The sequence below is a fragment of the Miniopterus natalensis genome, chromosome 4 (genome assembly GCF_054644295.1).
Source record: "Miniopterus natalensis isolate mMinNat1 chromosome 4, mMinNat1.hap1, whole genome shotgun sequence".
Taxonomy (NCBI): domain Eukaryota; kingdom Metazoa; phylum Chordata; class Mammalia; order Chiroptera; family Miniopteridae; genus Miniopterus; species Miniopterus natalensis.
In genome coordinates, this window is record NC_142084.1 from 60,197,463 (window position 1) to 60,212,157 (window position 14,695).

Below are 14,695 nucleotides of genomic sequence, written 5' to 3' on the forward strand. Positions count from 1 at the left end.
AAGAAAAAAAAAGATGAAATGATACAAGCCTACATATTTAGGAATGAAACAGGTTATAGATCCTAATGTGTGGAAAGGGATGAAAAATTCTGGCAAAGATGTAGGGCGAGTTAGAAAGTTGTACTCTGTGAGAGTCTTAGTGGAAAATCAGGTTAACGCTTCAAAAATTGCTAATATTTAAAAGTTGACGAGAATTCGTTTTTCTTGACAACTTGCTTCAAATTATATCCAGTGTTTTATGGAAATGTCATGTTAAAAGAGCTAAGTTTCCTACTTAGCTCTTTTAACAGCAGTGTTTTCGATAAAATGGGGTAAATGAGTGGGAAAATGTTCCTCACCTGACAATACCTCTGGGGAGCCAGGGACCCAACGTAATCACCACCATTTCCCTCATGGTCACCAAACCTCCTGAAGGCCACAGAGGTGCTAGTGATACCTGAGAGGTAATAAGCAGCCCTGCAAGACCTCCCTTGTAAACCCAGAGATACCAAGGAATTGTAAACATCACACCATCTTTAAAAACATTTTCTGAGTATCAGGTATTTCAACATGTTATTGTCAACTTTTCTCTGCTCCCCACTGTCCTATAGGCACAACACACTCCAGGTGCTAACTTTGAGGATGAGCGTAATAAGGGCATGTATATTTCAAAAAACACCTTCCAGTGGTTCTTACCTGCCCTGCTTGGGACCAAGGTGGGTGAGCATCCCTTCCTTTTCACAGTCAGTTGACATAGGAGGTGAAGGTTAGTGACTGCATGGCTCTCAGAGAAGGAGAAGTCCCCCTGAAAGGTGACCAGAAGTCAGAGCACCTGGATCTCACCTACAGTTTGCCACTAACACAACATCCTCTATCCTCACCTAAGGGGTTGGGCTAAACTACTCATAAGACCCAGTAGAATGCTGATATTTTGCTGTTCCATTTGGACCAGACTCTGGTGAGCCTTGTGTAGTTTCACAGAATGAAGTTACTATGTTTTCCTGTAAATCTAAACCCAAGGTTGCAAACCAGTGGTCAGATCCAGCATGTTAATGTGTTTGGTTTATACTCCCCAGTGTTCTTTGCTTTTTGTCTTGTTTGTTGTTGTTTTAAATTAGCTGTTAACACTTAAAAACAGGGAGATTTCTCTAAATTACTTCTGGCTTGTCTTGAAAATCTGGCAACAGCCAGCCCTCATTCCTACACCATAACCTCTTCCAGGCCGGGCATGCACTGTTGGGTTCCCCAGGCCCACCTGGCCCACTTGGCTCATTTCCATCCCTTCCCGGCCACTGTGGAAGTTGGAGTTTGCAACTCCTGTTTTACATTCTCTCCATCGTCTCCAGATCACGTGGGACAATGATGTTTTATAAAAGACGCATATTCTAGCCTATTTGAGCTTTCTCTGGTGCTTGGACTGGCTCCAGGAGGGTGGGTTTGTGTGGGCACGTGAGCAGTGGACCTGCCTATCTGGCTTGTTCGAGAGCACAGAGGGTGGCCATATGATTTCACTTATAAGTGGAATCTAGAGAGCAAAAAAGGGGAACAAACCAAATTGAAACAGACTCATAGCTACAGAGAACAGACTGATGGTCGCCGGGGGGGGGGGGGGGGGGGGTTGGGGAGCTGTATGAAAAAGGTAAAGGAATTCAGAAGTACAAATTGGTAGTTACAAAATAGTCATGGGGATGTAAAGTACGGCATAGCCAATATAGTCAATAATATTGTTAGTAACTATGTAGGGTGCCAGGTGGGTGCTGGGAATATGGGGGGAGCACTTTGTGAAGTATATGATTGTCTGACCACTATGCTGTACACGTGAAAATAATACAAAATAATACTGAATGTAAACTGTAATAAGAAAATAATAAAATTTTATAAAAGAGTGCAGAGGGTGGGAGGAGAGCTCGAAGCTGAAAAGCTTGTCATGGTTCTGAAGATCTCATTGTTACAGCTGTATTGCAGATGTATGAGCGGCTTGCTCCATGTGGACATGTGCATGCACCAGGGAGAGATGGGACCAAGGAGAGAAAAAGCTTATGAGGTTTTCAAGTGTGCTTTTCCTTTCCCTCCTCTTCTTACCCTTGTCGTTTAGGTCCATGCCACAAACGAAGGACAGGCGGCTGCTGCACCCAGCTGGGCTCCCTGTCGGCCCTGAAGCATGCCGTCCTCGGGCTCTACCTGCTGGTCTTCCTGATCCTTGTGGGCATCTTCATCTTAGCAGGTAGGAGCACCCTTTTCTGTCCTGGCCTTGAAAGGTGTGGGAGGAGCTACGTCGGAAGTGAGAGCAGATAGGAACTGGAGCTGGAGCCTCCGCTCTTTAGTCTCACAGTCGTGAGCCCGAACGCTGCCCTTCTTGCCATGGCAACTGTGAAGGAGGAGAGGCAGTCTGCTCTTGCCCCCCAGGCACCACTCTTAGCAGCATTGCCTGTTTCATTTGGGATGACTCGTTGTCAGGGGCTATGTGAGCTTGGGAAATCTGAGTCCAGGAACAGAGCCCTGGTTGCTCTGAGTGTCTTCTGACTTTGCCTGAATTGTTGTGTGACGCAGTGCTTTCTACTGGGCCTCCCTGGAGCTCTGTACTGTGGTTCACACAGAGCGGGCTGGACCTCTTGTCCTGGGGTGTGATGAAAATAGTCATGAGAGTCTTTGTTGCTGAGCCTAATCAGGGTCATGGTCAGCCTGCTGCCCTTTTGCTATTACTGGGGGTAGGGTGGGTTTGCCCCAATTCAGTCGGGCTCTTCTCCCCAGTTTCTGTCTGCAGGACAGGCTGGTGGTGATAGGCTGGAGTTTGGAGCACATTCTCTAGTCAGGAAGGAGCAGAGCATAGGCATAGGAAGGGATCAGATGGAAGACCCCATGCTATGAGCAGCCCACAGATCATCCCACCATGATGGAGATAGTGAAGGGATAGAGGCTGTGGTGGTCTCTCCTGACTCCCACCCAAAAGGAGGGACACTCAGTGCCTGCCTTTCTCAATGGAGGTAGGTAATGCTTGACAAAGTAAGCCAACGGGTCAGTTTATTTCAACCTCACTTGTCCTACACGAGTGCCTACTTTGTGCCAGGTTCCATGCTAGAATGAGAGACACAGTTAAATAAGACCCAGGGGTTTCCTCTAAGGAACTCCCAGTCTAAGGGATGAGGCAGGGACATATAGATAGAGTCCTGCAATGGGGACTATGATGGGGACTGTATGTTGACACAAGAGCTGTGGTAATCTGGAGGAGGCACACACAGCAGAAGTGTGGGTGTGGCATGTGGGGGATTGGTCAGAGGAAGGCTGCTGGCCAGGCAGAGGGAGCTTGGCGTGCTGAGGGCAGGGTCCTCGAGTTAACTCTAGTGAAGGAATCTGGAGGTTAAGCCCTTACAGATGCCCCTTCACTAGCAATCCTGAGGCAGATGCTTAGGACCTCGCTGATCTGGTCTCACTTCCAGTCAAGTCAAAGCAGTCACCTGGGCTCTGTGATGGGATGTTCAGTGCTGCCTTTGCCCACATTCAGGGCAAAGGGCATCATTAGGGGTGGTGTCTGTCCCACCAATCATTAACTTGGGGGGCAGCCAACAGCAATAATGAGGGAAACTTGTGATTCATTCCAGGGATGACGTCCAGCCAGAGGATGATTTGAATATGCTCTTGGGCTGTTCAGTGAGAGATTGGGATTTGGGTTTTGTGGGCTTAGCAGCAACAACTATAACAAATTTCCATAATTTTTGGAAAGTGGTTAGCCCAGCAGGAAAACTAGGCTATGGTATCACAACTTATCTGGGGAATGGGAATTTTTCAGTGACAGAAGTGGGTCTAGAGGAGAGAGTCAGGCTGGTGGGGACCCAGGGGCAGGTCTCTGGAGGCCCGGAGGGCTGGAAGGGTGCCATCTCTTGGAAGGAGAAGCCTCGCAGAGGGATGAAAGTTCTCTTCTGGTGCCTCAAGAGCTGCCATGTTGAAATGACATATATTCTCTGTGGCCTCCAAGGGTAGAAATAGACAAACGGTGGATTTTATGAATAGATTTCCATTTGAAATGGAGGAGAGTTTCTAACAAGTAGTGCTGGAAGGAAAACTTTTCTCCTGGCTTGGAGTTTGAATGGGATTTATGATGATATCCTGGAAGTTTCAGAAAGGAGGGGGGAACATTTATCAACCTAATGAAAACATTGCCGCACTTTGTTGGTTGTTCGATGTGGAAACTAGAGGAGGATTTTGATCACTGTCACCTTTGAACCTGAAGTTCCTGGGTGCCAGACTGCCTGCGTGGAATAAAAATTTGGGTTGTATTAGAACTTATCTGTAAAAAAAATCATACTTTATCTCTTGGCTCTGTGGCATAGCCACTGTCACCTGCCCAGGTTCTTGTCTGGAAAATCATGGCCTCTGGGGAGGATTAGGTGACGGTAGCCAATGAAAGAATATAGACACCAGCTGACTCTCCCTGAAGGAGGGGACCTAGGAATGCAGTGGAAGAGTCTGGGCTTTTTCAAGGAGGCCTTGCCTGACTTTAGGTAGAAAGGAAGTTTTCTCATATTACCCTGATTGAAGACCTCCAGTGAGGCTTCCAGTATGAAGGGGAGATCCATGGTTCAGAGTAAGCCAGAGCTTGCCTGGCCTTCAGTAAATGTCCTGCTGTGGCTCTTTCCCTGTCTTGGGCAGGACATACTCTCCAGTGTCCTGCTGAGGTCACCTTGCACAGGATGTGCTATGGGCTGAATTGTGTTGCCCCCTCCCCATTTATATGTTGAAGCCCGAACCTCCAGAGTGATGGCATTTGGAGGTGGGGTCTTTGGGAAATAATTAGGTTATGAAGATGGGGCCTAATGATGGGGTTAGTGCCCTTATAAGAGAGATGAGAGAGAGAGGAGAGAGCGAGATCTCCACCAAGTGAGGGTACAGTGAGAAAGAGCCATCTGCAAGCCAAGAAGAGTGCCCTCAAATCTCCCCACACCTTGATCTTAGACTTCTTAGCCTCCATTGTGACAAATAAATGTTTGTTGTCTGAGCCACCTAGTCTGTGGCATTTTGTTTTAGCAGCCCTAGCTGACTGAGACAGGAGTTCTGTTTGAACCACTCTTAGACTTCAAAACCTCCTCGTCAATAAAAAGCTCATATATCTTACAACTGGATGACAAAATTATTCCCTGCAACCCAGTGCCATGTCTAAATATCTGATCAGTAGCATCTGATTGCAGTACAAATGCTTGCTCTTACTATTTTTCAATATTACAAAATCATAATCTAATTACACAAAAATATTACTCTATAAAACCTGACATGGATTTTTCTCAATTCACCTCTGTATCCAAGGATTCAAAATAAAAGGCAAATACTGTACCTTGTGCTTATGCATCATCCTAGCTTCCCCTGTCAGAAGGTTAGTCCAACCGTCGCACAAACTATTTCAACAATTGGGCTTTCTACCCACCATCTAACTGTTCATTCCTGACCAGCATCCCCTTGGGATCTTTGCTCTGACATTTCCACATCGTCACTGGTGTCTATAACCACAGCTGTCCATCACCCAAGGAGGTTGTGCCAGTCCCTCCTTTCTATCTCTTCAACCCATTTTGTTTATTACCTGGGTTTATATTCTTGTTCTGTTCCAGATTCATCTTTGGACAGCATAGACTATGGGGCCTAACTTAATGAACAAGGGAACTGAGACTGAATGATCATGGGGTTAGGAGGTCCTCAGTCTAGCACTTTTGGGAAGATGTTCTCTGATGAAGTTCAAGGGTTGGAGGAGGTTCAATCTTACCCATAACTATTCTGGGACCCCGCTGTGATGACAAAGGGTGGTAATCAGGAACCCCCTCTTCCTCGCCTTTCTTGTCATTGAGGAACTTGAATTCCCATGTTGAAACCGAAACATCAGAAAAGGGAAATGCAAACATCTGGGGGTCTAATTTGGTGGGCAACTGAAGTATTACACCAATGTGGACCACAGACTTCGACCAGGGAGAGTTCCTTGGTGAGATATGGGCTACTCTCATTACTTTAGTTGTTTCTTAACAGCAGCAGTCAGATGTCACCATCATCCTTAATAAGTACTTCACTTACGCATGAGTATTTAGCGGGTACAGGGCAATGGAACAAACCCGGGTGTTTTAGTCCATTCGGGCTGCTATAACAAATTGCCTTAGACTGGAAGCTTAAACAGCAAACATTTATTTCTCACAGTTCTGGAGACTGAGAGGTCTGAGATCAAGGTGCTGGCAGATTTGGTGTCTGGTGAGGGTCCTCTTCCTGGTTCATAAACAGCCATCTTCTCCCTGAGCCCTCGCATGGTGGAAGAGGCAAGGGATCTCTCTGGGGTCTCTTTTATAAAGGCACTAATTCCATAATGAAGGCTCCACCCTCCTGACCTGATCACCTCCCAAAGGCCCCACCTCTTAATTCCATCACCTTTTGGGTTAGGATTTCAACATCTGAATTTGGGTGGGGCTCGAACATTCAGTCTATAGCAGGGGAATAAAAAGAATCATGAGATAGATGTGGTTCCCGCTCTGGGAGCGTTTAAAATTATAAACGCACATACACATTAGGGCAGTATGACGTCACTATGCTACGTGCCAAATTGTGCAAAGGAAAGCCTGATTCCTGAGAGCTGGAGTGCTTGGGGTGGGCTCAGCCTGGGGAGAGCTGAGCACCAAGTGATCCACAAGCTGTTCGAACTGAGCACCCCTTTCTTTGGCTACCTTGTTTCAGGCTGGTGTGTCCCTGACTCCACAATCAGAGGACAGTGTGCTCAGAGCGCATATCCATTTATATGGCAGATTACCGATCCCGTCGTGCATCTTGGGATTGAGAACAGGATGCCCTTGGCCTTGACTGGAGCACTGTCAGAAATGGTGCTGTGAAATTCCGTCCCGTGCTTGTCATAAGGAACAGTGTTCATTCCACACATATGTCAGCTAAGAGGACCCGTGGAGAGGTCATTTTCTGTCTCAGGAGAGTGCTTTCCTTGAGGAATTAGGTTGTTTTCACCTTAAGGAGCTTGTGAATCTGAGAGTAATTAAAATTGCTTTCAAGGAGGTAATTAATGCAAACGGGGAGTTAGTTGTCAGCCCACTGTAAGATGTGTGAATTTGAAGGTAATTAAAATGAAAACCTGGAGGCAGATCTGTGGTCCACCCATAGCAACTTGCGGACTTTACGGAAAGCATTTTTCTATTTGTCTCATTCCTGCCTCCTTTAGCTGACCTTACTTGTTCTGCCTTTACCTCCTTCTTGCCTACTGTCACCTTAGTGTATTTTATGTCTCCTTATAAATTACCTTAATCTTTTTTGGAATAAGAAAGGGTGTTATGCACAGTTTTGTCATTTAAAAAAACAAAAACAACTCTGCCTACTCTCTTTAATTCTGCAAGTGCGTGATATTTATTTATCTATCTATCTATCTATCTATCTATCTATCTATCTATCTATCTATCTATCTATCTATTTATTTTAATATATCTTTATTGATTTCAGAGAGACGAAGGGAGAGGGAGAGACACAGAAACATTAATGATGAGAGTCTCTGATCGGCTGCCTCCTGCACGCCCCCTGCTGGGGATTGAGCCCAAAACCCAGGCATGTGCCCTGACCGGGAATTGAACCTCGATCTCCTGGATCCTAAGTTGATCCACGCCTGGCCGGACAGTGCATGATTTTTAAAATATATGAATGGATAAATGAATGAAAGAGACAAGGAAGCTTGGACGGGATCTTATTTGTGGGGAAAGGATGATTATTTCAGTTTTACCCAAGTATCTAAATATACATAGATATAGAATCACCATTCAAGGGCATGTGCTAATAGAAGAAGTAGTTGCATAATTAATTATATTAATACATACACCATCATATATACTGTGTTGGCATTATAGCATTCAGGGAGAATATTAAGACAGGCAAGATTACGCATTACCTTACACTGCTTAACACCGTGGACCTTTCAAGTCAGCCTGTCTGGGTTTGAATCCGCTACCCACCCCCCTGTTACCAACTGTGTGACGTCGTCGGCCAAGCTACTTGACCTTTTTGTACTTGAGTTTCCTCATCTGAAAATGGAAGAAATAAGCATGCCTGCCTCATTGGGTTATTTTCACAGTAAGCAAGATAAAAATAGTAGCTGTCATTACTGTTGTTATTATGGTATTAGTACTACCAGTACTGTTAGTATTATTACTCCTTTTCTCTTGGCTTTCTTTGCAGTCAGTTAAGCTTGATGATGTGAACTGAGAGTTAGAAAAACTTGGGTTTAGTCCCAGCTCATCCATTAACGCTCTGTAATCTTGGGGGAAAATCACTTCTCTGTCTGAACCTTAGTACACTCATTTGTAAAATGAGCAGATTGGACTAGATCACCGTTTCTCAAACATTTTGATCATGACCTACATTAAGAAATATATTTTACCTTACAACTAATTCACACATGTTCACACATATGCACAAGGAATAGTCTTAAATGTGTGATGCACGCTGATGATTTTCTGTTCGCTTCTATTCATTTCTAAAATAGTGGTCACAACCCCTACATTTATTTCATGATTCATAAATGGGATATAAGCCATAGTCTGAAAAACAATGGGCTAAATGATAGCTCTATTATTCTATGTGTCTTTATATTCTAAGAGAATAGTTATATTATCTTTAGGATATGGGCCTGGAGGGTAAACTTCTGGATTCAAATCTGGGCTGTATCACTGAATGGTTCTATAATCTTGGGACAGTTTATTTAACCTCTCAAATTCTCAGTTTTCTCATCTATCAAATGGAATTCTAACCGTGCCTACCCCATAGGGCTGTTGTGAGGGCTAAATGAATTAATACATAAAAACTCTTAGTGCCCGGCACATAAAAGTACTCAATCAATATTAGATGCTATTATTATTATCATTATTGGAATCATCAGAGATTTTGCTCTCAGAAGAACAAAGGATTAGAAACCCACTCACTTAGCCTGAGCACCTCGTGGTTTTGCTTATAAACAGAGAGTGCTCAGGGTGTTCTGTGAGGTGGGAGCGGATGCTCCCACAGCCCACACATTTCTAATAAACACAGGGGAAGCCTAGAGACCTTGTCTGAGGGACCCCGGGCTTGCTGTGAGAGTGCAGGGCTCAGGATGTCAGGAAACAGACAGTGTTTTCAGCAATGTGGCTCCTCAGTGGAGAGAGTGGGTCAACGAGCCAGCTCTGTGGTGCTGGTCCCACTCGCGACCCTCAGGAGCTTAGCCATGGAAGGAGTCTCAGAGGACATCGTGTACAACCTCCCTCCAAGGGCAGGAACCTCACCCCCCCTTTCCCAGCTGAGGTATTGGGTTTCTGCTGAAGAACAGCCACAAATGACAGGAACTTTTGCCTAATCTTCCTTGACTATCCCATATACACGGCTTCCAGTTCCTCTTGCAGGAACAGCTCATAATAAGGCTTTCTCTGCATCCTCATGTTCTTGGTGAGTTGAAAACACTAGTTCCTTCAACAGCAGCTCGTTAGACCTGGTTTGGAGACCTCTGTGTGTGGGTGCCCCTATCTGCGCACTTGCTACATTATATTGAGGTTATCAATGTATGTGCTTACCCTCTTCTAGCCCAAAACAAAGCTCTTTCATGATAAGGCGCTGTGTCTTGTTCACCTGTGTGCTCCCAGAGCCTAGCATAATGCCCTGCACATAGTAGGTGCTCAGTTAGTGTTTGGCCTAAACTGAATGCTTCAATGTAATGGCCACCCCCCCAGCCTCACCCAACAAGCTCCAGGTTTGAGTGGTAAGTTGAATGAGACACAGTAAAGCCGGTGTGGTCTGGCCAGGGCAGGGTGTGCTGGGCTGTGACCAACTTTGATCTCGACACGCACGTATGCCGTGGTAACCCACGGGAACACATGAGACCACATCCAAAGGATGGAATACTACGCAACCATTTAATGATCGCGTCCATTCTCCACCCCACCCGAACACGAGATCTCTTTCAAAGGAAACGCTGCCCAGTGAGGGCTCCTTCGTCCTGTGTCAGTACAATGGGCTTTTGTTGGTTTTGTTGTTGCTTTAACTTCAATGTGGCTCTTGTTAGAAATTGTAGTTATATGTCATCACTCTGGTTTCTGCCAAGTATTGCAGCCTGTTGGATCAGCTTCAATCTGGATTTGGACATCTGTCATTTAGCTTTTCCTTTCAGCCTGTGTCAACATGTCTGAACACGTCTGAACCAGTCTTCCAGCCCCAAGTGGCCGTGTGTACGGTTTCCCGGAGGACGTGACCAAGGGCACGTCAGCCCATGCAACACACTTTACTGTCCTGTGAGGTGAGGTGGGGTCACCTCAAAGACCCTCCACCAGTGTTCTTCCTTAAACCTTGACCTCGCTCACCTGGGACACTGCCTTTCCCTCTGCTCCCCGCCTTGGCTGGGTGGACCTTTCTGAGCTATCAGAGCTTTCCCAGCACAAGGCGACCCAGTCTCACCTTAGCTCCAGGGAAGTGGGAGGAAAAAGGAAGAAGAGAATTTTGACACCTTGTCTTCTCCACAAAAGAGTCCACTGCCCAGGATAAGGGACCTTTCCTATCTCTGTGATTTTCAACCACCCCTCTGGTAAGAAAAATGGGCATGGGGGGAAGGTCACTTGCAGACTTGACAATACGCTCTCTGGGTCTTTGTTCAAAACGTTATAATAATTAGATAGGACAAGGCAGAGGCCCAATCTCAGCTACATCCTGCTGCAATCCCTCCTCTAGAAAAAGGGCCAAATCTGGCCACTGCCTGTTTTTGTCAATAAAGCTTTATTGGCACACAGCCATGCTCACTCATCTATGTGTTTTCTAGGGCTGCTTTGTGCTACGGTGGGAGAGCTGAGTAGCTATAGCAGAGGCCATATGGTTTGCAGAGCTTAACATAGTTACTCCCTGGCCCTTTATAGAAAAAGTTTGCCAAACCCTTCCCCTCCCCTAGGCTTATATGGACCATTCATTAGCCCTTTATCTTTTACCTCTGGCTCGTGCTTCATAGTTTTCAAAGAACTTTCATATGCGTTATGTCGTCTCTCCAACAATTGAAGGGATCCAGAGAGGAGTCTGCAGCACAAGGATGAAGAAGCAGGCTCAGAGGCGTTGCCGGTGTGGCCCACGGTCCCGCAGGCTCCTGTCGGAACAGCACCTCGCTCCCAGTAGCGAAGTGACCGGGCACTGTCCGACAGCCAGGGTCCAAACCTTGGCTTTGCCACTTACTGCATGACCTTGGGTGAGTTATTGAGGCTCCCTGAGCCTTAGTATCCTCACCCATAAAGCAGAAGTGGTAACACTCCCCACTTGGAAGCACTGTGGTGAACTGTTAAACTGATCCATGCATGTAAACTGCCTGCAATATCTGTGGCGTGCCGTTAAGCGACACTGGTGCTTGTTAGGTGATTATCACTGAGTATAGCTTCCACCAACCATACCATAACCCAGCCCTCACTTAACCATGCTACACAGGAAATAAGAAATACTTACCAGTTGCTTCCACTTTTATCCCAGGAGCCAGGATTGGAGGAAACTTTAGAGGTACTGTGAAAGCAGCACCCAGATCTTGCTAAGAAAAGATTTCTTATTTAAGAAAAATAAAAATAAGAGATGGGAATGGGCTAGAGTTGGTCTCTTGTTTTCTGCAGCTTGCATCTTCCTCTTTATGGCTCAGCCTTTGTATTTTCAAAACCTACCTTTCCTCCTGCTCTCTGGTTCTGTCCTCTGCTGCGTGTACCAGAGCTATCAAGTAGATTTTGTTACTAGCTGGTGGTTTTGAGTTTGGACTGGGATTGAAGCTGAGCAACTAATAAGCTGTTGTTTCCTTTGGGAAAGAAGACGTGACGTTATAAACTCTTGGAACTTCTGCAACCATCCTGTAGGCATCGTGCCTTGTCTGCCCCCACCCGAGGGTCTGGCGCTGTGTTAGACACAGCGAGATAAGAGGAGAAATAATGAGAGGCCCCGGCCGGAAACACTGCACCAACTAGACAGCAGGTATGCAAAACACAAACTATAGTACAGTGCAGAGAAAAGAACAGACGTTCTGGGACCAGGCAAACCTGAGTTCAGATGTCAGCTTGATCATTTACGAGTTGCAATCTGGGGGAATTATTTAAGTCTCTCTCTTTAAAAAAAAAATATATATATTAAAATGAGGATAATATGATCACTATCAGTATTGAGACAACTCAGTGAGGTAACACATAAAGTGCCTGCATAATACTTGTCTTGTACCAGGGGCTCCATAAATGTTTCTCTGTAAATCTCAAACTAGAGGCACTACAACATTCTGAGAAGTTCCATGTAATTTAGTGAAGCAATTGAATGGTCTTCATTGCTGCCCCGCCCCCACCTGCTTCACCTCTAAATCTTTGAGTAAGTAAGAGTTCAGTCCTTTGTCATCTTCTCTTCTTTAACTGAACTCTGTTCCTGGTGACCTTCATCAAATTCCATCATATTCCACCTCTGACTTTTGCCCTGAATTCCATACTAATACGTTCAGCTACCTACTTGTGTCATCTCCACTTGGTCATTTAATAAGCATCTCAGAATCAACATGTGAACCCAACTCTTGATTTTCCCTCACCCATTTTTCTCCATCTCTATAAATGACACCACGGTCTACCCAGTTGTATTGACCAAGAACCAAGGAATAATCCTAGATTTATCTCACCTGCCTCCCATGTTCACTTCATCAGCAGACCCTAACAGGCTTCATCATCTGTCACCTGGACCCCTCCAATTGCTCCCCCCCCCAGTAGGGCTGCCACTGTTAGCAAATAAAAATATAGGATGCCCTGATCAAGTTGAATTTCAGATAAACGATGAATAATTTTCTAGTAGAAGCATGTCTCAAATACGCAGTGGGAGGGCCCTGGAGGAAGGAAGACAAAGCCAAGAGCTTCTCACATAACTAGCCAGTCTCAACTTGGTGATGGTGGGCTCCAATGCTGCGGCCTCCAGGCAGATGGTCTTTTAGGATACCGTCCCCATGCCTTTCATCTCTGAGGAGCCCCTCAGCGATGGAAAACCCATCTTCTTGCTCTTTCAGCTGGCAGCCCAGTGTGGCCTGATGGCCAGCAGGCATCCCCTGGGCTTCTGCCTTCTCTGTGCTCCTGTGTGAGAGCCCCACATTCCCTGAGGTCCTTTATGGGTCAATACAAGGGATGCAGGGAATTGGGACAGGGACTGGGGATGGGCACTTCCTGTATTCCAATCTCACCCTACCACTGTGGTCCCAATCCATAGCCTCCCCTTCTCAGGAAGTCCCAGAAGAGATATGAGCCCTGGCTCTGCTCCAGCTCAAGGGACGTGAGTGGCCTCTCTCAAAGGTCCCACGCCAAGCTTCTCTCTGAGGAGAGCAACAATGTGAGCTCACCTGTCATCTAGTGGGGCTACCTGGAGCCAGCATCCCCTGCCCCATGTTGCAGAGATCCTATCTCTATGAGGGGTCCTTGGAGTCCCCTCTCCCACTTAGCACCTGCATGAACATGGAGGAGGCAGTGAAAGTGTCCCAAAGTGACTTGCTGGAGGCAACAGTGCCAGTTCCCAGGGTGGGAAATGGGGGAATCTCAGAGCCCTGGCCATGCTGACTCACTGTGGGAGGGTTTCCTTCTGCAAAATGCTTTGTTTCTCCTTCTTGCTGTTGTTAACAACAGTGGGATCTGGCCAGTTGTCCTCTGTGAAACATATTATCTGCCAGGATTTTGGAAAAACTGCATCTTTCTGGGACGGGAGGAGTCAAGGAAAAGAGTCTCCTACCCATTAACACTCATCCCCAGACCATTAGCTGTGGCCACTGAGCAAGAATAAACAAGCAGATGGGCTTAAGGAAGTCCATGTCCTTCCAGCATCTATAAAAGCCCTTTGTACCCTTGAGTTCAAAAATCCTATGCCATTGGTCTCAAGGACCTGATTACAAAGGAGTAAGACAGGCATGTGTACAAAATTCTTAGCATTTTTCATGATCACTCAAAACCGGACAAAAACATAAATGTCCAACCTTAGGGGGTTTAGCTAAATTATGGTAAATCCACACAAAGGAATATTACACAGCCTTTCCAAATGATAATTGTGAAGCAACGTAGGGATATATTTATGAAATAATATTAAGGGAAGAAAGGCTGCCCCGTTGCGTGTGTGCACTCTGAGTGCAATTATGCAAGCAGATATACAGACAAAGGGAGGGAGGGTGGAAGGGAACTTGGGGAAAGGAAAACAACTGTGGTCAATTTCCTCTAATGTTCTTGGTGTTTTAATAAAACCGCCCTTTTAATAAGCCACGGGAATCCTCCTCTGACCCTGAGCACACAGCGCCCTGTGTGATGCCCTGGAGCCACCAGCACCCCCCCAGGTGGGCAAGCGGTGGTCCCTAACTCCCTCTCCAAACCCGTGATTGTGCTGCCACCATCTGGTTTCAGATGCTGCCAACAGAGGCTCCCTGGAGCCACAGGGACTAGAGGACACTCCTGCCACAGACAAGAAACTGGGCAAGAACCCCAAGGGCACCCAGCAAGGGAGAGGCTGAATGACAAATAAAACCAGAGCTGGGAGGGATTTGTCCTGGCCTCAACAGTTGTAAATGAAACCTAGGCCCAGGGCGGGGACGTGTCCTGCTCAGAGTTTCTCATACCTCTCTGGCCAAATGGGAGCTTGTAATCAAAGGTCCAGATCCCCTTAAACTCCTGATCCCCAGGGAAGGCCTGTCTTCCTGTGCACCCTCCTCAGGGGTCCCAGATGTCATTCAGAC

At 46.3% G+C, this 14,695-nt stretch overlaps 1 protein-coding gene across 1 annotated transcript in view; it reads left to right on the forward strand.

The window, feature by feature from the left end:
• Window positions 1-14,695, forward strand: part of SCARA5 (scavenger receptor class A member 5) — a 96,864-nt gene that overhangs the window by 28,773 nt on the left and 53,396 nt on the right. Inside the window, exon 3 of the mRNA XM_087815976.1 lies at window positions 2,075-2,203. Coding sequence (XP_087672102.1) covers window positions 2,075-2,203 — 129 coding nt within the window. The remainder of the gene's footprint in view (window positions 1-2,074; window positions 2,204-14,695) is intronic.